The 25,641-nt window shown below is 42.1% G+C and overlaps 1 protein-coding gene across 3 annotated transcripts in view; it reads right to left on the bottom strand.

Annotated features, from left to right (window-relative positions):
• SYT3 (synaptotagmin 3) overlaps positions 1-25,641 on the bottom strand; it is a 379,591-nt gene that overhangs the window by 24,466 nt on the left and 329,484 nt on the right. For all 3 annotated transcript variants that reach the window (XM_089655190.1, XM_089655188.1, XM_089655189.1), the window contains 4 exons: positions 24,718-24,838; positions 19,252-19,423; positions 11,906-12,035; positions 9,045-9,174 (listed from right to left, as the gene is read on the bottom strand). In XM_089655190.1, coding sequence (XP_089511316.1) covers positions 9,088-9,174; positions 11,906-12,035; positions 19,252-19,423; positions 24,718-24,838 — 510 coding nt within the window. In that variant the 3' untranslated portion in view covers positions 9,045-9,087. The remainder of the gene's footprint in view (positions 1-9,044; positions 9,175-11,905; positions 12,036-19,251; positions 19,424-24,717; positions 24,839-25,641) is intronic.

Below are 25,641 nucleotides of genomic sequence, written 5' to 3'. Positions count from 1 at the left end.
AGTGGGGTCCTCCTGGGTCTCCTGCCATAGCGTTTCATTTCATTTAAATGTCGACGGATAGTTCGCGCTGACACTGATGCTCCCTGAGCCTGCAGGACAGCTTGAATGTCTTTGGAACATGTTTGGGGCTGCTTATCCACCATCCGGACTATTCTGCGTTGCAATCTTTCATCAATTTTCCTCATCCGTCCACGACCAGGGAGATTAGCTACAGTGCCATGGGTTGCAAACTTCTTGATAATGTTGCGCACTGTGGACAAAGGCAAATCTAGTTCTCTGGAGATGGACTTGTAACCTTGAGATTGTTGATATTTTGCCACAATTTTGGTTCTCAGGTCCTCAGACAGTTCTCGTCTCCTCTTTCTGTTGTCCATGCTTAGTGTGGCACAGACAGACACACAATGCAAAGGTTAAGTGAACGTCTCTCCTTTTTATCTGCTTTCAGGTGTGATTTCTATATTGCCCACACCTGTTACTTGCCCCAGGTGAGTTTACAGGAGCATCACATGCTTGTAACATTCTTATTTATCCGCAGTTGTGAAAGGGTGCCAATACTTTTGTCCAGCCCATTTTTGGAGGTTTGTGTGACATTATGTCGAATTTGCTTTCTTTCCTCCCTTTTTTTGTTTTGTCCCAATACACACAAAGGGAATAAACATGTGTATAGCAAAACATGTGTTAATGCAATACGTTTCGTGAGAAATACATGATTTCCTGGAGAAATATCAAGGGTGCCAACAATTTCGGCCATGACTGTATATATATATATATATATATTTATTTATTTTTTACTAGTAATGGTGGCAATCAGCGACTTATAGCTGGACTGCGGGACTGCGGTGGGCATTCTGACACTGGGGGGAACTGACTTGGTGTCACTGACATCCCCAGTGACACCAATACAGTGATCAGTGCTAATAAAAAGCACTGACACTGTACTAATGTCACTGGGCAGGAAGGGGTTAACATGTGGGGCGATCAAAGGGTTAACTGTGTGCTGTTTCATTGTTTGCTGTGTGTGCTTTCCACTGTAAGCAGGGGCATCCCTAGAGTTGGTGTCACCCGGTGCGGTAACACTTGGTGATGCCCCCTCCGACGATCCCCGCAGAATGGATCGGATCTGCGAATTGAGCATAATGGATCGGACTCCGATCCATTATGCTCCTCAATCCGCAGATCTGATCCATCCTGCGAGGATCGTCAGCTTTCTTTACAACTTACCTTTTCGTGGAGCGGGTCCGGGGTCACCCCGTATAGTTTGCATGCTGACGATCCCTTCAGGATGGTTTGAATCTGCGGATTGAGCATAATAGGTTGGAGTCCGATCCATTATGCTCCCCAATCTGCAGATCCAATCCATCCTGCGGGGATCATCGGCATGCTTTACAACTTACCTTTTTGTGGAGTGGGTCCGGTGTCACCCCGTGCAGTAGGTGTCACCCGGTGCAGCTCGCACCCCCCAGCACCTGCCTCGGGACGCCACTGACTGTAAGCACACTGCTTTGCTATGCAGAGCCATACAAAGCAGTGTGCAGGAGCTGACAGGACAGATCTGTGTTGTATATACACAGGCCTCTCCCTCTTTGGTAATACTCGGTGATCGGCAGGTGACGGCGGGGAATCTCTGACCGGGACCTGGTGATTGACAGTCGAGGCCGCGAATGTATTTCTGCTGTAGGGCGGCGTGGAAGCGGTTAATGCATAAAATGTATATAAATGTAAAACAACTCTGTTGACTTTCATCATCCAATCACATGCAAGCAAAAGTGCATTTTTTATTGTATTATTTATTTTAAGTAAATTTCCACTACATTGGAAATGTGAAAATTTCCTAGCAAAGCGAATAGCCTATTTGTCTTTAGTAAATCAACTCCATTGCGTGCCGATCGGCTACGTACCTCGAACTGTTTGGGACAGTATTACGAAGAATTAAAAAAAAAACAAAAAAAAAACTGTGGAGTTAACCAAAACCAGACTTCAGCCAACAACCCCTTTTTATTTTTTGTTTTTTTAACACAAAATGTATAAAGACAGCAGGAGATATGCACATCACTGAGAAACATAAGCGATATCAGTGAAGTAGTAAAACATAAACACACAAAATTACAAAGTTGTTTTTGGCATAAGTTTCACGCTGCTAGCGTTTAAAACCGCAACAAAGCAAATTCCAGCAAAGAAAAACTGGAGTAGAAAATAAACACATATACCCACTGGGAAAGTAAAAAATAAACAGTGTAATTAAAAAAGCTTCAATGTTTTATTTTTGTAATATTTATACATTTTAAACTGTTGTATGCTTTTATATAGTATTTTACTTGACTATCAATTTAATTGTATATATCTGTATTCTTTTGATTTAGTAATTATTATTATTATTATTATTATAAAGTATTTATATAGCGCCAAAGGGTTTGCTCAGCGCTGTACAAAGGCAGGGTAGTAATAAACAAACAACCACTTCCAGTCCGGACACTTTCACCCCCTTCCAGTCCAGGCCAATTTTCAGCTTTCAGCGTTGTCACACTTTGAATGACAATTTCACGGTCATGCAACACTGTACCCAAATTTATTTTTTTTATTTTTTTGAGACAGCTAAAACTTTCTTTCGGTGGTATTTATCCACTGCTGCGATTTTTATTATTTTGCAATATAAATAAGTAATATGTAATATGTAATATAATATGTAAAAGATCAAAAAGTTTGAAAAAAAAGTGTTTTTCTTATAACATTTTGCAAATTATTAATCTTTCTTCATAAATCTTGACCAAAATATATTCATTTTGGTAAAAAATAAATAAATAACCCAAATCAGTTTATAAAAAAAATAAATTATAATTGTTTACATTTTTTTTTACATTTTTATTTTATTTGTTTATATTATTATTTATGTTTTTTTTTTTTTACATACTGTCACCCTAGCAGTACAGTGTTACTATAATGATACTGTACTACTTGTGGGGGCGATGAAGGCCAAGTGTTACTATAATGATACTGTACTACTTGTGGGGGCGATGAAGGCCAAGTGTTACCATAATGATACTGTACTACTTGTGGGGGCGATGAAGGCCAAGTGTTACCATAATGATACTGTACTACTTGTGGGGGCGATGAAGATTTTTTTTTTTTAACACTGATTGCTTTTATATCCATAAAGGCTGTAAAAGCAATCATTTCTCCTCTCTCGCTGCATTCCTGCAGCCATTGAGAAATACTGTGAGAGCTGTGATTGGTCACACCTTGTCACATGGTACAAGGCTGTTGTGAAAGGCCCTGTACCATGTGATCTCTGTGATCATTCACAGATTTCACAAGTAGTAAACAATGATGTCAGGAATTTACTACTGTTCATGTGATCACTGATTGGCCAATCACTGATTACATGATTACACAGAGGCCCTATACATTGATCCATGTTCTGCTGTGTCCGGTGTTATAGGCAATGGATTTGGGGGGAGGTTTAGAAACGTCCCCCCATATCGGCAATGCTTCCGTCTGGCCGTTTATCAGAGAAGAGGTTAATGATTGGCAAAGGGTTCCAGAAGCACTATGGGTTATGTAACGGGATTGCACGGCAGACACTGCTTGCTTTGCAGCTCCCTTTGTTTTATTAAAGCAGAGCAGTCTGGTAAGGGATAAATCACTGCCAAAATGACTCACTGGAATTTATTTAGTCCCTGGGCCCACTAAGGCAACATATAGACAGTTAGTGAAACATCATCCTTTAGTTTGAAGTGTCTTTTTACTTTGTGTCTGTATATTTTTCTTTTATGTAATAAAATATGTTTGTTAGCTGCATGACAGTCAGATTTGTTTCATTTTTCTTAGGTATTTCTTCATTTTTTCTCTATATAAATGAGTAATCTGCATTTCTGTTGTAGACTGACGCAGGTAGATATGTACAGTAGTAGTATTATAGTATTATCAAATATTTACAATATATCCTACATATATATATATATATATATATATATATATATATATATATGTATATATATATATATATATATACTGTATATATATGTATATATAAATATATATATATATGTGTATATATATATATATGTATATATATATGTATGTGTATATATATATATGTATATATATATGTATGTGTATATATACAGTCAGGTCCATAAATATTGGGACATCAACACAATTCTAACATTTTTGGCTCTATACACCACCACAATGGATTTGAAATGAAACAAACAAGATGTGCTTTAACTGCAGACTGTCAGCTTTAATTTGAGGGCATTTACATCCAAATCAGGTGAATGGTGTAGGAATTACAACAGTTTGCATATGTGCCTCCCACTTGTTAAGGAACCAAAAGTAATGGGACAATTGGCTTCTCAGCTGTTCCATGGCCAGGTGTGTGTTATTCCCTCATTATCCCAATTACAATGAGCAGATAAAAGGTCCAGAGATCATTTCAAGTGTGCTATTTGCACTTGGAATCTGTTGCTGTCAACTCTCAAGATGTGATCCAAAGAGCTGTCAATATCAGTGAAGCAAGCCATCATTAGGCTGAAAAAAACAAAACAAACCCATCAGAGAGATAGCAAAAACATTAGGCGTGGCCAAAACAACTGTTTGGAACATTCTTAAAAAGAAGGAACGCACCGGTGAGCTCAGCAACACCAAAAGACCCGGAAGACGACGGAAAACAACTGTGGTGGATGACCGAAGAATTCTTTCCACGGTGAAGAAAACACCCTTCACAACAGTTGGCCAGATCAAGAACACTCTCCAGGAGGTAGGTGTATGTGTGTCAAAGTCAACAATCAAGAGAAGACTTCACCAGAGTGAATACAGAGGGTTCACCACAAGATGTAAACCATTGGTGAGCCTCAAAAACAGGAAGGCCAGATTAGAGTTTGCCAAACGACATGTAAAAAAGCCTTCACAGTTCTGGAACAACATCCTATGGACAGATGAGACCAAGATCAACTTGTGCCAGAGTGATGGGAAGAGAAGAGTATGGAGAAGGAAAGGAACTGCTCATGATCCTAAGCATACCACCTCATCAGTGAAGCATGGTGGTGGTAGTGTCATGGCGTGGGCATGTATGGCTGCCAATGGAACTGCTTCTCTTGTATTTATTGATGATGTGACTGCTGACAAAAGCAGCAGGATGAATTCTGAAGTGTTTCGGGAAATATTATCTGCTCATATTCAGCCAAATACTTCACAACTCATTGGACGCCGCTTCACAGTGCAGATGGACAATGACCCAAAGCATACTGCAAAAGCAACCAAAGAGTTTTTTAAGGGAAAGAAGTGGAATGTTATGCAATGGCCAAGTCAATCACCTGACCTGAATCCGATTGAGCATGCATTTCACTTGCTGCGGACAAAACTGGAGGGAAAATGCCCCAAGAACAAGCAGGAACTGAAGACAGTTGCAGTAGAGGCCTGGCAGAGCATCACCAGGGATGAAACCCAGCGTCTGGTGATGTCTATGCGTTCCAGACTTCTGCCTGTAATTGACTGCAAAGGATTTGCAACCAAGTATTAAAAAGTGAAAGTTTGATTTATGATTATTATTCTGTCACATTACTTTTGGTCCCTAACAAGTGGGAGGCACATATGCAAACTGTTGTAATTACTACACCGTTCACCTGATTTGGATGTAAATACCCTCAAATTAAACCTGGCAGTCTGCACTTAAAGCACATCCTGTTCGTTTCATTTCAAATCCATTGTGGTGGTGTATAGAGCCAAAAATGTTGTGTTGATGTCCCAATATTTATGGACCTGACTGTATGTATATATATATATATATATATATGTGTATACATATATATATATATATATGTATATACATGTATATATATATATGTATGTGTATATATATGTATATATATGTATGTGTATATATATGTATATATATATATACATATGTATGTATATATATATATATATATATATATATATATATATATATTCTAACAGGGAAAAGGGAATAAGCCCAAAATTAAAAAAGAAAAGGAGGGTTTTCTAAGCTCAGCACCCGTCCATACATTTTCTTAGCAATGTGCATGTTGACGGGTTGTAGCATTGTGCCATTTTTTTATAAACATCAATTAATGTATAATATGTATCCATTGAAGGTAGTCCAATAAGGTCACCTCAAACAAGGTTTCTAGAAATGTTGTTTTTGTATCAGAAAGTAGAGCTTCTAAATTCCTCTAATCCAAATATTTAATGAGGCTGCCATGTGTGCCTTGATAATATGTGTGCACATTGTATGTACCCCAGGAAAAAAGAGAGAGTCTGCTCAGTGTCTTTGATGTCTGTAGTGTTCTATTGTAGATCTGAAGACTGGGAATACTTCTATTTTCATATTTATGAAAGTTGAAATAATACAATGCAGCTGTCTCAGGACAAGGGCCCCAAAGGCTGGAATATGTTTACTTACAGTGGTCCATGCCAGGGGCGGACTGACAACTCATGAGGCCCCCCGGGCAATAGGGGATCATGGGGCCCCTGTGTCCTTGCCCAAACTCAAAAAAGCCTATGAAAAAGGTACCAGGGGCATCTCATGGGGCCCCCTACTGACCCCGGGCCCTCGGGCAGTTCCCGAGTTTCCAAATGGTCAGTCCGCCCCTGGCCCATTCTGAACCAAGGTTCCTATGCATTAAAATCAATACCTGAAATTTAGCTTTAGGACTTTATGCACATGGCCACATGGGGTGTACAGCATCCATGGAGAGTAAACAGCCTGCATAGGAAAACCACAAGTAGAGTGCACAGCCTCCCACTGCAATGAATGGCTGTATGCTGCTATAAAAAGGTGTTACTACAGGCTGGAGGTGGAGCTAAGAGCCTCGGCCATGGGATATAAGAACATACATGGTCCAGGAACATTTAGCTCTGATGTAGAGGGGGTGACCTCAAAACATGTGAGCATCTGCAGAACCCTAGGAAAGCCTCTCGGTCCATCTAGAGGTGCGATATCAGTTCTGGTCAAATTTGTGATGGGCTTGATGTTCTATATTGTATGTGAGCACACTACTTGTTATTTCTAAATAAATGGTGTCATGGTTAATGCACAAGGCTGGTGCGTCCCTTCCTTGGTGGGCAGCAAGGCCAAGGGGATTTTAGAAGACTATGACCTTGGTTACATGCTGGAGATACTTGGAATCTAGAAGAGAGCCTCCAAAAGGACCATATCATATATTTGTGATATTGTATCAACAAGGGTTTATGCTGGTATTTGCATAAATTTGTGCATGCACATAGTCCTGGAAGGCACAGTCTCTAGTCCTCGAAAAACACTCCAGCGCTCAACCCAAAGTGCTTCAAAATACAGTATGGTATATAATGCTTCCTCGGATGCAGCTCTCCACGAATGGTGGAAATTCCAATAAACTGTAAAAACACACACAAGAGGATGCAACCCCTTGTTCCTGACACATTTCAGGAGTCAGGCCCCCCTTCCTCAGAGCTCAGATTAGCACTGGGGAAGGGGGGTGACTCCCAAATGCATCAGATTTCTGACCAGATGGTTCCAAGATGGGATGCACTGTCCAAGGCTGAAATGTTCTTGCATAATGCTACCTTTATCGTTTGTGAGTATATCTTTGTCTCTAAGGTGTAAACAAATTCTATGGAAGCAATGGATGAGGATTTGCTCCCGATATACTGTAGGTCCAGCTTTGCATGCCTGTGCACATGTGCAAGTTCACACACCAGCATAAACCCCTGCATAGCAGAGAAAAGCCATTGATTGCAATGGGTGGCTGTTTGCTCCACCTGTGGCTCCCTTAGGCCGGTTATTGACCCTCCATGCACACCGCAGGCTTTCTTGCAACTAGGGGCATGAACTTATTTATTTAATTCAGGTACTTATATAGCGCTGTCAATTTATGCAGTGCTTTACATATATATTGTACATTCACATCAGTCCCTAACCCTCAAGGGGCGTACAATCTAAGGTTCCTAACTTACATCCATACATACACATACTAGGGCCAATTTAGACAGGAGCCAATTACCTACCAGCATGTCTTTTGGAGGAAACCCAGGCACAGGGAGAACATGCAAACTCCAGGCAGGTGGTGCCATGGTTGGGATTTGAACCAATGACCCCAGTACTGCCAGGTGGAAGTGTTAACCATTTAGCCACTGTGCTGCCCTTTTTTATTGACAAAACAGGTACCTTTTGCAATTGACTTTTTCTCAGGATACAGACCAAGTATAAAGACTAAATGCTGAAACTGTACATACTCTTCGAAGCAAAAATAATTAAAATGGATTCAAAACCATTAAAGTTTCCTGTATCATTTACTACTGAACGATGGTGATTCCACTCTCTGTAGACTCAATGGGGTTTATTTACTAAAGCTGGAGAGTCCAAAATCAGACTCCCTTCTGCATAGAAACCAATCAGCTTCTAACCTCAGCTTGTTCAATGAAGCTTTGGCAAAGAAACCTGGAAGCTGATTGGTTTCTATGCAGAAGGGAGTCTGATTTTGCACTCTCCAGCTTTAGTAAATAAACCCCAATGTAATGAGCACTTGTACAAAGGAAGTTGATAAAGAGATTTGCTTATTTAAAACAGTAGATTTTAAAGGCAAATTTGTCTTTATTCCATTTTCAGCAAATTAACAAAACAAGGCATGAGAAATAATGAAAACAAGTACAAGTAGATGAATATAAAAAAAAACACATCACAGATGTGGCGATGATCCATGTGGATGGGCGAAAATGATTCCATACAACAGAAAGGTGGAAGGATCAATAACACAGTAACACATATTATGGAGAGATGAAAAAACAGAGTTTGAAGGGGGGCGTCCCCAGCAAGATGTGTGAAACAAAATGAGATAGCTCCGTATAACCAAGAGTATAAACCCAAACTGAGAAAAAAGAGAAGAAAGTATAAAAAGAAGAGAAAAAAGGGAAGTCAGTTGTAGAGATGGTGAAAGATGAGAAGAGAAAGGGTTGGGAGACGGGAACGGCAAAAAGCAGAACCAAGGCAGTCCTCCACCAATATCCCACCGGGGTGACCCTTTAAACAGTATATATTAGATACTCACAGCTCTCCTGATCTGTTTCTCTCTCCCTTGATAGTGGAAATGACTAGTCAGACAGTGTATTGTCCACTATTATACTCGGCTTCTCCCGTGGCGGGGAAGATTTTGTCACAAAACTGGTCAGAGCCTTCTCCTGCAACAATCAAAAAACACCATTATCACCTACCTGTGTGTAATATGTGCAATGAAATGACAACCAAACTAAACTGCATTTTGAATTATGGAAAGAGGTCTTTCATGGATTGAGATCCATCAGCCACAAAAAGCATCGACTGGTGGCTCTCAAAGTGAGGATTGGTTGATAAATGTATACTTGCGCCAGGCTCCAGGTTCCAAATGTTAGTGTACTAGAAAAATGATTAGCTTGCTGTAACTAAATATATGTTATTGTTTATCTCTGAGTAAAGCACTTTAAAACACTTTCCCAAGAAAAAAAAAGGATAAAGCATATAAGCCTCATGCACACAGGACATTTTTAGTGCTGCTCCTAGGGGCGTCTGGTGTTTTTTTTTCCTGCCTGTATACTTCCCTGCCTGTTAGGAGGCAGGAGGGCTAATATCACCCAAACCATCCTCTCCGCTCCTCCCACGACCTCCTGCTCTCTAGCTCCCTGGTCTCCTCCTCCCATGCTCATCTCCAGGATGTCTCCAGAGCCTCTCCCATCCTCTGGAACTCTCTACCTCAATCTATCAGACTATCGTCTACTCTGCCCACTTTTAGGCGATCTCTGAAAACCAATCTCTTCAGGGAAGCCTATCCTGCCTTCAGCTAATAACAGAATCTTCTATTCCTCCTACCAGTCCATCCCCCACTGTTATTACCTTTTGTACCACTAGCCCCTCCCTCCTAGATTGTAAGCTCCAAGGATCAGGGCCCTCCTAACTCTCTTGTATTGAACTGTATCGTTGCTGTATTGTCTCCCGTTATATTGTAAAGCGCTGAGCAAACTGTTGGTGCTATATAAATCCTGTATAATAATAATATCCTGTGTCCATGTACACATAGGCTTTTAGCAGCATATAGTAGCAGGAGAGTTTAGAGGCAGGAAAACCCCCCTACTGCTGATGCATACAGGAGCAGCAGGATTTGGGCAGAAAAAACACTTGATGTTTCTAACGCAGGTCTAAACATTTTTTATGCTAGGGGCGTTTAGGACTTGAGCTTTAATGCATTTCAATGGCCAGAATAAATTATTTATTTTGGCCAAAGAACTGAATTAACGGCCAAACGCTTGACGTGGGTAAATGTGGGTCAATGCGGCTAAATGTGTTACACACTTTCACAACTGTCAGACGCTGCTGCCAGGAGGAAGACGTCTAGGAAAGTTCAGAAAACATCCAATGTGCATGAGGCCTAAGTGGTAAGTCATCCTAAATGACGTAGGGTTGATTTACTGAAGGCAAATAGGCTGGCCACTTTGCAATATAAATTTCCATTTTGCAAGAGAATTTACCCATAGCTTAGTGAATGAGGTCAAGCTCTGATGGCTTCTAATGTACAAGCAAAATGACTGTTCTTTGCAAAGGTAGCAGCCTAGTTGCCTTTGGTGAATCATCTCCATAATGTCCTTGGTGTATCTTTGGTTTAATTCGATTTATACCCCAATATTTCCTAAACAGTCATTAGAAAATTGCCCCATCCCCCCCCCCCCCCCAAGCATTGGTGGTCAGTGTAGGTGGGAAATCAATTAACCACTGCTCATGGAACTCCTAGCAACCGTACAAGAATCCCTAAGGTTCCATGGAGGCCTAGTTGAAAAAGGCTGCTCTAGACCCTTTTCATGTTTCCTTTCAATGTTAAAGCTGTTGCACGTCATGGAGCATGCAATACTACATACGCCAATCAAAATGGTCTAGAGCAGCCTTTTTCAACTAGGCCTCCATGGAACCTTAGGATTTCTTGTATGGTTGCTAGGGGTTCCTTGAGCAGTGGTTAATTGATTTCTCACCTACACTGACCACCAATGCTTGGGGGGAGGGGTAATTTTCTGTTGACCACCAATATAAGGGGTCACTTCTACACTGACCACTAATATACATTTTTTTTTTCTTGAACATGATTGACATTCTTAAAATTCCTCTGCAAAGTGCACTTTCCCTTGCTAAGGGAATAGTCTGATTGGCTCTGGCAAATCATCCCCATGATGTCCTTATTGGAGGTTGTGAGTGATAAGGGCCACAACTTCAGGACAAAAAATTAAGGCGGTATTTTGGTTTCTTTGGATTTATACCCCGATATTGTTCTTAGCACTCAGCTTACTGTTAAAGCTGTTACACGTCATGAGGCATTCAATACTACGTATGCCACTGAAGTCTCTAGAACAGGCTTTCTGAACTAAGCTTCCTCGGAACCTTAGGGTTCCTTCTACAGTTGCTAGGGGTTCCTTGAGCATTTGTGAATTGGTTTCCCAGCTACACTGACCAGCAATACTAAGGGAGGGGCAATTTTCTACCACCAATGTAAGGGGTCACTTCTACACAGACCACTAATGTTAGAGTACAGCACTCTACCTGTATTAAATATATTAATGTATTTTCAAAATTATTGATGAAAATTATTTTTCTGTACAGAACAGTAAGGGGTCTTAAAAAAATCATCTGTCCTGGGTGTCAAATATCGTAGATAATCCATGATCTATAGTCTTTTATAACTTTCTACAGTTTACTAGTTACGATATTGTATCATGAGTTTTACAATCATTTTATGCCGGGGTTCCCTGAAACGTATTATTTTAAGAGTTCCTCCTGAGCAAAAATGTGGAGAAAGAATAGTTTACAGATTCTGGAAGTAGTGAATAATTTATCTTGGAAAATAAACTGCTAACTAACATTGTGTTCTGAACAATTTAATCTGGGATCATTTACCTCAACCAGCTGATGCCAATGTTCAATGGGTTTTCTAGGGTTTGCCAACATCTCGTTCCAGTGTTCTCTGCCAGGCATGTCTGCGTCGCTGCCCACCCGGCACATCCCAATGACTTCATTATGACCTATACTGTAAAAACACATACATACAAATTATACCTTTTCCCATCAATGAAACTTTCTGTAAAGTTGAAATTCTCTTGCATTTTGATTCTCAATAAATTCTAAAACCCTGGTGCCCAACCTATGGCCCAAGGGCCGCAAGTGTCCCTTTGGTATTTGATGCACGACCTTCGGACCTCAGCAGTTTTTAGTGGAAACATTGATTAGGGTGATAGCATTGATCCCTACTAGCCTCATATAACATGTTCCCAGTTTCATATGGTCTTCTAGTGTCATCCAGAGCAACTCAGTATCAGCTGTCATATTTCTATTGGTAGAAATATCGAAAATGCTCAGGGGCGGACTGACCATTTGGAAACTCAGGCACTGCCCGAGGGCCTGGGTCAGTAGGGGGCCCTATGAGATACCCCTGGTACCTTTTTCATAGGCTTTTTCGAGTTTGGGCAAGGACACAGGGGCCCCATGATCCCCTATTGCCCGGGGGCCCCATGAGTTGTCAGTCCGCCCCTGCGGCTCATGTTAATAGGCTCATGTTAATAAAACAATGCAATCTCCCTGTGTCTACATGGGTTTCCTCTGGGTACTCCAGTTTTCTCCCACACTTCAAAGACATGCTGGTAGGTTAATTGGCTCCTGTCTAAATTGGCCCTTGTATGTGTATACTGTATATGAACGTGAATTAAGGATCTAAATTGTAAGCTCTTTGAGGGCAGGGACTGATGTGAATGTATAATACACATGTAAAGCACTGTGTAAATTGATGGCTCTTTATAAGTACCTGAAATAAATAAATTGGTTCAGGTTGCCCGATTATAATTTATTTTTGACTGATGGGCATTGGGTCATTGGGGATGTTTGCCATGCACTTACAGGAAGCCATGTACATGTGTTAGTCCTGACTAATGCATTTCCATGTGGAGCTGTATTTATCATATTTCTGGACATAGGGAAAGTTAAGTTACGGCCAGGGGCGGACTGACAACTCATGGGGCCCCCGGGCAATAGGGGATCATGGGGCCCCTGTGCCCTTGCCCAAACTCAAAAAAGACTATGAAAAAGGTACCAGGGGCATCTCATGGGGCCCCCTACTGACCCCCCGGGCAATAGGGGATCATGGGGCCCCTATGTCCTTGCCCAAACTCAAAAAAGCCTATGAAAAAGTTACCAGGGGTATCTCATGGGGCCCCCTACTGACCCTGGGCCCTCGGGCAGTGCCCGGGTTTCCAAATGGTCAGTCCGCCCCTGGTTACGGCTAAGGCACAGAACTTGTGTGTGTGACTCTTTTATGTTGTGGAAATGTGTAGATGAATGCAGCTTAGATCTGAAGGATTGGCGCAGAAGCTATTAGAAAGAATAACTCAAGCAAAATTTCTGTGTTTTTGTACAGATTATTGATGAGTAGACTTGTGCTACCCAATGGCACATAAATACAAGGGCTTATGGTTACTGCTAGGGCATTCTGGTTTTATTATTTCTTGGTCAGCAGGCAGTATGATTGGTGACAAGAGACATAGAGCTTTATGAATAAATGAATGAATGAATGAATGAATGATACTATACATGGACATAGATCAGCTATAACAATATGACCATCCTCTAATAATGAGTTGGCTCCCCTTTTGCTGCCTAAACAGCCCTGACCCATCGAGGAATGGACTCCAAAGTAACAGCCACCTGAATGGAAGGACCCAAGGTTTCCCAGCAGAACATTGCCCAAGGCATCACACTGCCATCGCCAGCTTGCCTTCTACCCATAGTGCATCCTGGTGGCATCTCATCCCCAGGTTAGCGACATACATCACCTGACCATCCACATGATGTAAAAGAAAACATGAATCATCAGGCCTGGACAACTTCTTCCATTGCTCTGTGGTCCAGTTCTGATGCTCACATGCCCATTGTAGGTGTTTTTGGCAGTGGAAATGGGTCAGCATGGATACCCTGACCGGTCTGAGACTATGCAACCCCATATGCAACAAACTGCAATGTTCATTGTAGGTGCTTTTGGCTGTGGACATGGGAAAGCATGGGCGCCCTGACTGGTCAGCCCCATATGCAACAAACTGTGATGCACTGTGTGCTCTGACACTTTTCTATTGAAACCAGCATTAACTTTTTCAGCAATTTGAGCTACAGTGGCTCTTCTATTGGATCAGAAAACACGGGCTGGCATTCACTCACCACATTCAGCAAGGAGCCATAGCCATCTATGACCCTGTCACCCGTTTGCGCGTTTTTCTTCCTTGGACCACTTTTGGTAGGTCCTGACCATTGCAGACAGGGAACATCCCACAAAATCTGCAGATTTGGAGTTCCTCTGACTTTTGCCCTTGTCAAAGTTGCTAAAATCCTTAACGTCAGGGATAACACATTCACTTGCTGGCTTATGTATCCCACCCACTTTCAGATGCCATTGTAATGAAATAATCAATGTTATTGACTTTACCCCTTAGTGGTCATACTGTTGTGTCTGATCGGTGTATATTTATGCCTAGCACAGTACAAACTCTACATTTAGCCTTGATCTCAGAAATAACTGCACTTTAATTGTTCTCCGTCAACTCCATTACTATAATGATCCCCCTCTCATTTCCGTATCTATATGACTTGTACAGAGTATATACCAGGGGTGTCAAACATTTAAAAGAACAGGAGCCAAATCCCCTGCTCCAGATTGTCACTTAGTGGTGTTCCGAGGCAGGTGTGGGGGGTGCGCTCCACACGGGGTGACACCGACCGCACGGGGTGACACCGGACCAGCTCCACGAAAAGGTAAGTTGTAAAGAAAGCCGATGATCCCCGCAGGATGGATCTGATCCATCCTGCATGGATCGTCGGCTTTCTTTACAACTTTCCTTTTCGTGGAGTGGATCCGGTGTCACCCCGTATAGGTTGCATGACGATGATCCCTGTAGGATGGATCGGATCTGTGGATTGGGGAGCATAATGGATCGGACTCCGATCCATTATGCTCAATCCGCAGATCCGGACCATCCTGCGGGGATCGTCGGCATGCAACCTATATGGGGTGACACCGGACCCCCCCACGAAAAGGTAAGTTGTAAAGAAAGTTGACGATCCATGAAGGATGGATCGGATCTGTGGATTGAGCATAATGGATCGGATCCGATCCATTCTACGGTGATCGTTGGAGGGGGTGTCATTAAGTGTTATCGGTTGGTGACACCAACCCTAGGTTGAAGAGGAGTTCATCTAGAGCAGGGGTATCAAACTGGCGGCCCTCCAGCTGTTGCCGAACTACAAGTCCCATCATGCCTCTGCCTTCTGGAGTCATGTTTGTAACTGTCAATCTTGCATTGCGTCATGGATCCGATCCATCCTGCATGGATCGTCGGCTTTCTTTACAACTTTCCTTTTCGTGGAGCGGATCCGGTGTCACCCCGTATAGGTTGCATGACGATGATCCCTGTAGGATGGATCGGATCTGTGGATTGGGGAGCATAATGGACTCTGATCCATTATGCTCAATCCGCAGATCCGGACCATCCTGCGGGGATCATCGTCATGCAACCTATACGGGGTGACACCGGACCCCCCCCACGAAAAGGAAAGTTGTAAAGAAAGTTGACGATCCCCGCAGGATGGATCGGATCTGCGGATTGAGCATATTGGATCGGAGTCCGATCCATTATGTTCAATCCTCCTAGATTGTAGGCTCCAAGGAGCAGGGCCCTCAATCCCCTCATGTTTTGCATTGTATTGGTATTGTTCTGTCACATGTTCTGTCCCCCTTTGTAATGTACAGCGCTGAGCGAACTATTGGCGCTTTATAAATACTGTATAATAATAATAATCCGCAGATCCGATCCATTCTGCGGGGATCGTTGGAGGGGGTGTCACCAAGTGTTATCGCCAAGTGTTATCGGTTGGTGACACCAACCCTAGGTTGAAGAGGAGTTCATCTAGAGCAGGGGTGTCAAACTGGCGGCCCTCCAGCTGTTGCCGAACTACAAGTCCCATCATGCCTCTGCCTTCTGGAGTCATGTTTGTAACTGTCAATCTTGCATTGCATCATGGGACTTGTAGTTTGGCAACAGCTGGAGGGCCGCCAGTTTGACACCTGTGGTATACACCAACAGACCTGAAGACAGCTGGTCATTAGTGAGCAAATCTGGCTACCTAGCTTGGTAAATCCCCGCTTACATAAAGGGTTACACAATGTAATACTTTTTAAACTGGACATCATTTGATTCCTTGCTCGCACGTAGTATATGAGCACTCCATGCATGCATATGAGAAGACCTACTGTGAGATGATCAGATAACTTATCAAACATCCATCTACCATCCCTGGTCAGCGGGGAAGTTGCTGCTGCAGGCTACTTATATGTGATACCTTGGAACATACATACTTCCCAAAAACTTTGAGTTATGGGACTTCGAACTTCTGGAGTCTATGATCAATCTGTTCCAACTGAGCTGAATACTCGAGATTTCTTTAAAGACTTCCTCCTGTGTATGTCAGCTTCTGATCTATATGTTCAGGCAGCATTGTCTGTTTTCATTATCCAGGGATACAGCTCAGCTCTACTGAACCCTCCCTATAGGATTCTGATGTATCCAAACAGAATATTTGTGTTGCATCCCCAGGCGATAAACTAAATACCTTGGCATGCATACAGTATATGGTACAAAAATATGAAAGGAAGCTGAAAAAATATATGTGTTTAGTAAAGGATTCAGGAACATTTCATAAACTGTTCCATTTCTTGAAAGAATCAGTCTTACTGAGCCAGTTTAGAGGTCTCAAAATAATGATAGATTGGGCCTAAAGTAGAATTTTATTTATTTATTTATATTTTAATAACAAACATGTTAAAAACTATAGACTTTTTTTTTTCGCTTTGGATGCATCTGTTCATTGAACAATTTAATTTCATCATATTCATTAAGCTGGCCCAATTTGTTTTTTTGGAATTCGTTTCATATCTTTTGCATTCACTTCCCGGTGGATTAAAAAAATGTTTCAGTTTTTAAGAAAGATTTCTATATATTCAATATATTATTGAATCGGATGGATTCAAATAGAAAGTATTGGAATCGGACACTAGTCCAACCCACCAAGAGAAATGGCATGAGACATTTGGACAATATCTACTGGAGTCATGTGCATTCGAATTACTGAATGGAATGAAATCTGGATCTATTCGTTATCCGAATCTGAATTATCAAACAAAAAAATGAATTAATTTCCCCATGGGCCTGAACTATTATTGAGTCATGTGACATCATCCAAATGAAAAGAATGAAACAAATGCATTTGTTATTTTCGTTATATTTTGTTTTCAGATTCGTTGACATTCATTTCTACGTCCATTCAGAGACTCATATAATCTGAATCTCTGAAAATGAAGTTTTTGTCTGAAATGAAATGCACATGTCTACACACATGCTCTGGGTAATGGTTTTGGAGAGAGCAGCCTAATCCTCCTCTTCTGGGGTCCTCCGCCAGCACTCCTGGATCCTCCCCCCTTCCAAGTATCCCCCCCACTTGCTATTGGGTATTTGTGTGGGTTTACTTCCAAGCCCTGCTGCCTGCGTCCATTGACACAATTGGGGTTTGCCCCACCACCCATGCCCTCATTATAGGATCTGATTGACAGCAGCAAGAGTCAATGACTCCCACTGTTATCAATCTGCCCAGTGAGGAGGGAGAGAGCAGAGAAAGTCAGGATCAGGTAAGTATAGGGCTGCGTAGCGGGAACATGCATTCCAGCTTGTGGTTTTGGTTGAACAATTTGTATGTGTACATTTCGCACATAGGGCAGCCTATGCACTTCGTGGACTACCCTATGCACATTTGTCACCTGAAAATGCTCCTTTTTGGGCGACAAGTGTAGCACGTTTTCAAAACTCGAGTTTTGCCACAATCGCGTCAAGCCACAATTGCGGCACAAGGCCATCGCATTTAGGGGGCCATTAAACTGCATTGTGAGTTCTACCATGATTTGGTATCACGGGCAGATTCGTAATTATTCTGCTTGCAATCACAATTCGCAACGTGTGTTACATAGTTACATAGTTAGTCTGGCTGAAAAAAGACAAAAGTCCATCCAGTTCAACCATAAAAAAATAAGTTATAATCCTATACCCACAATTGATCCAGAGGAAGGCAAAAAACCCAGCAAAGCATGATCCAATTTGATCCTGCAGGGAAAAAAATCCTTCCTGATCCTCCAGAGGCAATCAGATATTTCCTGGATCAACTTTACCTATAAATGTTAGTATCCAGTTATATATGTGTATGGGGACTAAAGAGGGGCTAAGGGGGGATTCCAGGATGCAGAAGGTTTTTTCTTAATGCAGAGACTCTTCTCAGGTCCCCCTCCAGGGCTCTTACTCCTACTGAGTGCTAAAAGCAAGCAGCTTGCTATGGAGGCACCCAAGCAAGCTCACTCCCAAGCCGCTGCTCCGCGTGTTCATTCACACATACAGTGCAGCTCATCCCCACCCCCCTGCTCTCTCCTCAGTGGCTCACTGGCTATGAATGACAGTAGCTGGAGCCAACGGCTCCCACTGCTGTCTCTGCCAATGAAGAGGGAGAGTACCAGGAGAGCTGCTGCTCCCGTGCACATTGCTGGATCAAGTGGGGACTCAGGTATGTATTGGGGGGGCTTTTCCACACAAAAGCTTTTTGAAAAAGCTGTTTCTAAAATACATTAAGGTAAAAAAAAACTTGAGCTTTTACAACCACTTTAAGGCTTTAGAATGACCTTAAAGTGATACTAAAGACTTATTTATTTATTTTTAACAAGAGGTAATACTTACCTGCTCTGTGCAAAGAAATTGCACAGGAAGGTCACCTTCCTCCACTTGTGGCAGACACTGCCAGCACTGTCAGCTTCTCGCTCCTCCAGGTGCCTCCTACAACACCCATGAGTGCCTTCATAGCACCCAGTTTGCGCTTTTAGCTCCTGGGGAAGGGTCACTTACAGGGGTGGACTGACAACTCATGGGGCCCCCGGGCAATAGGGGATCATGGGGCCCCTGTGTCCTCGCCCACACTCAAACCACATTCAAAAAAGCCTATGAAAGGTACCAGGGGCATCTCATGGGGCCCCCTACTGACCCCGAGCCCTCGGGCAGTGCCTGAGTTTCCAAATGGTCAGTCCGCCCCTGGTCACCTACCACACTTAACCGGTCATACCTGATTCTAATGCACCATAATGTTTTCCTAACTGTACAAACATTTGAAATCCTTACCAATCATAATCCATTACAGCAATGGTGAGGCTCACATGGTCCATATTTTCATTAGGAATGTCAAACACTAGGGCCTCATTATAAGTTGGGTTCAGCGTGTTTTTCTTTATAGAGGTCTTCCTCTTTTTTAGTCTCCGGCCCTCACAGATAAGTGAAACTTTCACATACGGATCTTAAAGAAGAGAAAAAGAAATAGATATTCATATATATTGTTGCAGAGTATTACTTTGTAAAACCAATCAATTATTTAGCAGAGCTGAGCTATGAGATGAGATAGGGATATAGATCCTTTCTTGATCTGTCAGTGGCTCATTCCAGTACAAATTCTGTAGGCCATAAAATATTAAATACGAAAATAAAAGTCATCTACTATACATTATAGGTCCCTTTTTGCTTTAGTGTACAATGTTAATGCAGATGTCCAGCTTATACCATACAAAGAGATAAAAATCAGCTTATCTCCCAGTGGGGAAGCACTTTTTAAAATTTTAAAACCACCCCGTTTAAGAATTTATTACATTTATACCTATTAAACAGGGATTTGATCAACTTTAAAAATTCATATGATTGATTTTACAATACCATGGTAATATTTTGAAATGCATTAGAACAGTCTTTCTCAACCGTTTTACCCTAGAGGAACCCTTGAAATCATTTTGAGGTCTCATGGTACCTCTGGGGGTCAGCGGGAAAAATACTCCTTACATTGGTGCAGGGGCGGACTGACAACTCATGGGGTCCCTGGGCAATAGGGGATCATGGGGCCCCTGTGTCCTTGCTCAAACTCAAAAAAGCCTATGAAGAAGGTACCAGGGGCATCTCATGGGGCCTCCTACTGACTCCGCGCCCTCGTGCCCGAGGGTTCAAATGGTCAGTCCGCCTCTGCATTGGTGGACAGTGGAATTTCACACTTACAGGCAGCTAAAAGATCATTGATGTGATGCTGCTGGCTCTGCCAAGTGACGTTGTCCCCAGAACTTTTCAGGCACCATCAGATGAGAGGTCAATCACCCACAGCTCACCCCCTAGTAGAACCTTAGGGCTCCTTAGCCCCCTCATTGAGAATGGCTGCATTAGAGTGGGAAGTATGTCATCAACATACCAAGATCTCCAGAATCGGTCCAAAACTTTATTTAGCAATCACATCATAGTTACAATAGCAATGTTTTGGAGCCTGGCAGGACCCCTTCATCAGGCAAGTGACAAGTACTCCACAAGGTTCCAAATTGTTGCCATTGTAACTATGATGTGATCACTGAATTAAGTTTTGGACCCATTCTAGAGATCCTTGGTGTGCTGGTGACATACTGTACTGTACTTTGAATTACTATTGCTCTTAGCTGGTGGTCATTTCAGCATCCATTTACATTTACAGCCAGTTTCAGGAACATGTGTTTTGGAAATATTGGGCTTGGCTGCATCAGAGGGTTCCTTTCAGACTATCTCTCTCAAATTAAAATCTGTACATATAGAGCAAGGAGAGAAGAAGGGCCAGATATCCTTTGAGCCATTCAGCTGGTTGCATTCTAAGCTTTGCCTTTTCAGCTTTGTAAAGAGACTTTTTTCCGGAACATGGTGAGTTGTAAGTACAGTATATAACGAGTAATATGAAAACCTGCATGGGGATAAACTGAAGACAGGTGATCTAAAAGGAAATGTACACACTTTCCAAAATTATTTTTGGACCTATACATGTAAAAGAGTTCAACTTAAATAATAATTTTATCTGTAACAGTAATGTTTTCAAGCCCTTGTATTGTAATAATGTACTTCATGTACATAGGCATTGGCATATTTGCTCATTACTTATGTAGACTCTATTTCCTGTTTTTTTTATCCCTGTGCCTTACTGCTCCTTCTCACAACTTAAGTTGGTGGACCTACTAAAATCAATACCCTCCCTGTGTGGCTGATATTTTACAGTTGTTAGAAGACAAGTTTGATTTTTTTTTCCAGAAACCTCTCAACTACCCTCCCTTAACATACACAGCCTAGATCTTTGCAGGTGCTTATGTACCTTCTCCAGTGACAGCCTCCTGTACTGTCTGCAGCCAATCCAGTAAAAAAAAAAACTAGGTGTGAGTGGCCTGCCTGCTGGGCTGCAAACCAGGGGGGAATGGCTGAGTTGGGTATACTCTAAGGCCACTATATTAGGTACACCTTGCAAGTGCCAAGAAAATCTTCCCCACACCATTACACCACCACCACCAGCCTGAACTGTTGATACATGGCAGGATGGATCCATGCTTTCATGTTATTTACATCAAATTCTGACCCTACCTGAATGTCCAGTCTGCCCATTCCCCTCTGACCTCTGACATCAACAAGGCATTTTCCTCCACACAACTGCCGCTCACTGGATATTTTCTCTTTTTCAGACCATTCTCTGTAAACCCTACAGATGGTTGTGCATGAAAATCCCAGCAGATCAGCAGTTTTTGAAATAGTCAGACCAGCCTGTCTAGCATCAACGACCATGCCACATTCAAAGTCACTTAAATCCCCTTTATTTCCCATTCTGATGCTCGGTTTCAACTTCAGCAAGTCGGCATTGAGTTGCTGCCATGTGATTGGTTGATTAACAATTTATGTTACCAACCAATTGAATAGGTGTACCTAATAAAGTGGCCGGTGAGTGTATATTTAGGAGGCTAGTGAGGAAGGCTGGTAGGTTTTTGTAAAAAAAAAAAAAACTCACGAACTTGTCCTTTAAAGAGAATCTATCGTTTTTTTTAATGTGTATCATATTTTTAGCATGTGTATATAATTTTTTTTTATCAAAGTCTGTTAATGTTAAATAATACCTCTGTGTCTCTCTTTTCTCAACAATTGTTAAGCAGAAATTCTACTAAACCATGGAAGGTTCCTATTTATAACATGCAGCTTTATCTTGTAACAGGCAGTTGTCTATTGAAACATGTCATTCTCAGTTGTGACACTCTCTATTGTAACAAGGCAACTGTCTAATGGAACATGGCAGAATTCCCTTGTGTCAAAGTATTTCTATTTTAGAACATGCCACATTCCTGCTGCAGTAAGACTGAATTTAACTAGGTACATATAGAGCCCAGAATTGCCTTGTGGGTACTGGTTGGACTTGGGTCTACAACACCCATTCTCAACCAGTGATCTGTGAAACCCTAGGGTTCTTCCAGAGCAGGGGTGGACTGACAACTCATGGGGCCCCCGGGCAATAGGGGATCATGGGGCCCCTGTGTGCTTGCCCAAACTCAAAAAAGCCTATGAAAAAGGTACCAGGGGAATCACATGTTGCCCCCTACTGACCCCGGCCCCTCGGGCAGTGCCCAAGTTTCCAAATGGCCAGTCCGCCCCTGCTCCAGAGGTTAATAAACAACTGCCCTCACTAACCTAATGTAGCCAGGTATGTAGAGTGCATACCCAGATGCAAACTGGTTCCAGCGCAAAAACTCAAATCATATGTAACCCCCCAATCCCCCTCCCCCCCCAGGGGCTACCTAAAAATGTAGTCTTGTAGTCATTTGGGTTCACCCCAAAGTCTGGCCTAGCTGTAGTTCCTCCCTTTTGTCAGTAGGCAGCACTGTTACCTTTGGCATTAGTATAACAAGTTACAGATGAATGACCACTGATGCATGTTGGGAGAGAGTATATATATTTGGGGAGGTCAAGTGATCCAGGTCCTCCCACCCAGACTTTGATCTGGTGTGGATGTGTGAGGAACAGCTGTGTTGGGGTAGGCCTGAAGCCTAAGGGCTAGCCATGTGCTTGAGGCTCTGCAAGAGAGAGCCTGTCCGCTGCCTCTAGGCATGAGAAAAGGGGTGGAGTTCTGAGATGAAGTATCAGAGGTTACTCTTTCATGAGTTGGGGATTGCAGAGAGCCTGGGAAAGCGTCAAGACGGACTCATCCAAAGAAACCCTGCACGGCGCTGTGAGTTTTTGGTTGCTAGAGGAGACAGCTGTTGCTTGTAGGTACAGAATATTGGATGCAGATCTAATGCCCTTGTTCTGTACTGCTGTCTACCTGGCTGTTTTGGTCTTTGGAGTCTGCTGGTCTGGTTGCATATCGTCCTAGGGTGTCCTGTGCCATAACCCTCTCTCCCTACTTTTTGTCATTGTGAGCAATAAACTCACTTTTGTTCAGTCTAAAAGTGACTGAGACCCAATTTTTCTGCAACTGTCCACACCCACCATGCCTAGAAACCAACACCCTGAGGTGAAATGTCAGGGGGGTGCTATACATAGAACACACAAAAAAGGGAAAAAATATTATATTAGAACAATGAGTCCATAAAACAAGTCTATAAAACATGAAAAATTCATATGATGGCAGCATCAGCAATGTCTTTCATACAGGATCTGGGACAGTTCCCACCAGCATAATAAAGTAAATACTAAAAGGGAAAGAAAAATAGAGAGCACCACCTCCTGAGTGTATTTATTAAAACTCAATAAATATGAAAAGTATATATTGCACTGACATGTAAAATGAATATACAAGCACATCTGTGCCAAGTCCAGGGGCGGACTGACAACTCATGGGGCCCCCGGGCAATAGGGGATCATGGGGCCCCTGTGTCCTCACCCACACCAAAAACCACACCCCAAAAAAGCCTATGAAAGGTACTAGGGCCATCTCATGGGGCCCCCTACTGACCCTGGGCCCTCGGGCAGTGCCCTAGTGCCCGAATGGTCAGTCCACCCCTGGCCAAGTCTCAAGTGCATGGCAATAAACCAGGTGGTCAGTGGTGTTACAGTGGACCCCACTAGGTGGATGTCAGATACCAGGATCCTAGTTGTATTCTAGGGAGCACACCAGGAAGAACAAGCAGATGAGCGAGCAATATGTAAAAACCAAGATGGTGGCCACATTATGACATCATACATGTTGTAGCAAGGTGACATATTTTGGGGCATGTATCCCCTTTCTCAAGCTACATGTCCATGCAATATATGCTCTTAATTTTATTGGGGTTCCTCCATGAGTTACTAGGGGTTCCTTGATTTGTGGCCGATTGACCTCCCTTTTGATGGTGACTGCAGAGTTCTGGGGACAACGCCACCTGCCAGAGCCAGCTGTATGAAGCCAATGATCTTTTTTGGTTGTCTGTTAGCATTTTGACCACCATTGTGATGGGAATTCTTCCTACTAACTACCATTGTAAAGGCAAACCTCCAAATGACCACTAATATCATGTAATGGCATTTTTCTCAGTGACTAACAATGAACTGGTTTTAGCAAGGGTTTCCTGAAAATTATTTAAAGGGTTCTTTTAGGGTAAAATGGTTGAGATAGGGACAATCCCATGCATGTCTTTGTACCAGGAGGGAAATTAAAGTAATATTTCTGTTACTTCCACTCTGTGAGTTCTAATGTACAATCACAGGATCATACTCTTTTGGTACTAGAACATATTTTTGATAATCCCTAATTAAAAAAAAATACCCTATTGTATTCACTCTAGGAAAAATAGTAAAATTGTAGCTCACCTGAGAAACCAGTCAGATCCATGGCCTTCAAGTTGGTGGCTTTGATGACAGTGGCAGTAAGGCGTCCAGCAGTTGGCAAGTAACACAATGAGAAGTTTATTTCTCCTAAGTCCGCTTTTTCCTTAAATTACAAAAAAAAACAAAAATAATTAAAAAAATAAATATCCCTTTCAAGTTTTTATTTCATATTTGTATAGGCAGCCAAGTTTGTTCCAATTAGAGAGGTTGTATAAGTGTTATAGGCTGCTGTGAGGGCAGTGCCGAATTACCAAATAGGCAGAGTAGGCATTGGCCTATGGGACCCATACCATTTAAGGACCCCGCAACAACGAACCAAAATTATATTGATTTGATCTTGAAAGAAATTTACAATCAAGCTTTCTTAAATTCTTTACAAAAGATAGAAAAAAAATAATCAACCCTAAGAAAGGATAACTTTCCATTAAAGACTCTATAGAGAAAATACTGTATTAATGTCATGTACCCAATAACAACTAAAAGTACATAAACCATAGACGTCATGTTCACATAAAAGTTTGTCACTTAAAAGCTCATCTTTTTTCAGCTGGTGGTTTGTAAAAAATGTTTGGTGCAACCTATGTACATGTAATGTATAGCTGTGATGGTCTTCTGCATCTAGTGGCCGACACTACTTAATTCAATGTTATCCCACTGGAGCATGAGAAACGTCCAAAAACCTGGAGACCTGAAGATGTTGACTGCTTAGGAACCTCCACAGAGTTTAATCTGACATTGTGTGAACGTTATCAATCTGTCTTCCCCTATGGTAGAGTATATTAGGGGCAATTCAAGAAGTAGACAGGAGCCCGAAGCTCTAATGGAGACCAAAACGTTTAGTACACTAAAATCGAAATGGCATTATTTTCTGTAAATTTTCTTCCCCATTCTGATGCTGGGTTTGAA

This window comes from Staurois parvus, unplaced genomic scaffold (genome assembly GCF_062004578.1).
Source record: "Staurois parvus isolate SC_StPar_1 unplaced genomic scaffold, SC_StPar_1.0 ptg000827l, whole genome shotgun sequence".
NCBI lineage: Eukaryota > Metazoa > Chordata > Amphibia > Anura > Ranidae > Staurois > Staurois parvus.
The sequence above is the reverse complement of the archived record's forward strand: the minus strand, read 5'-3'. Positions and strand labels throughout refer to the sequence as shown.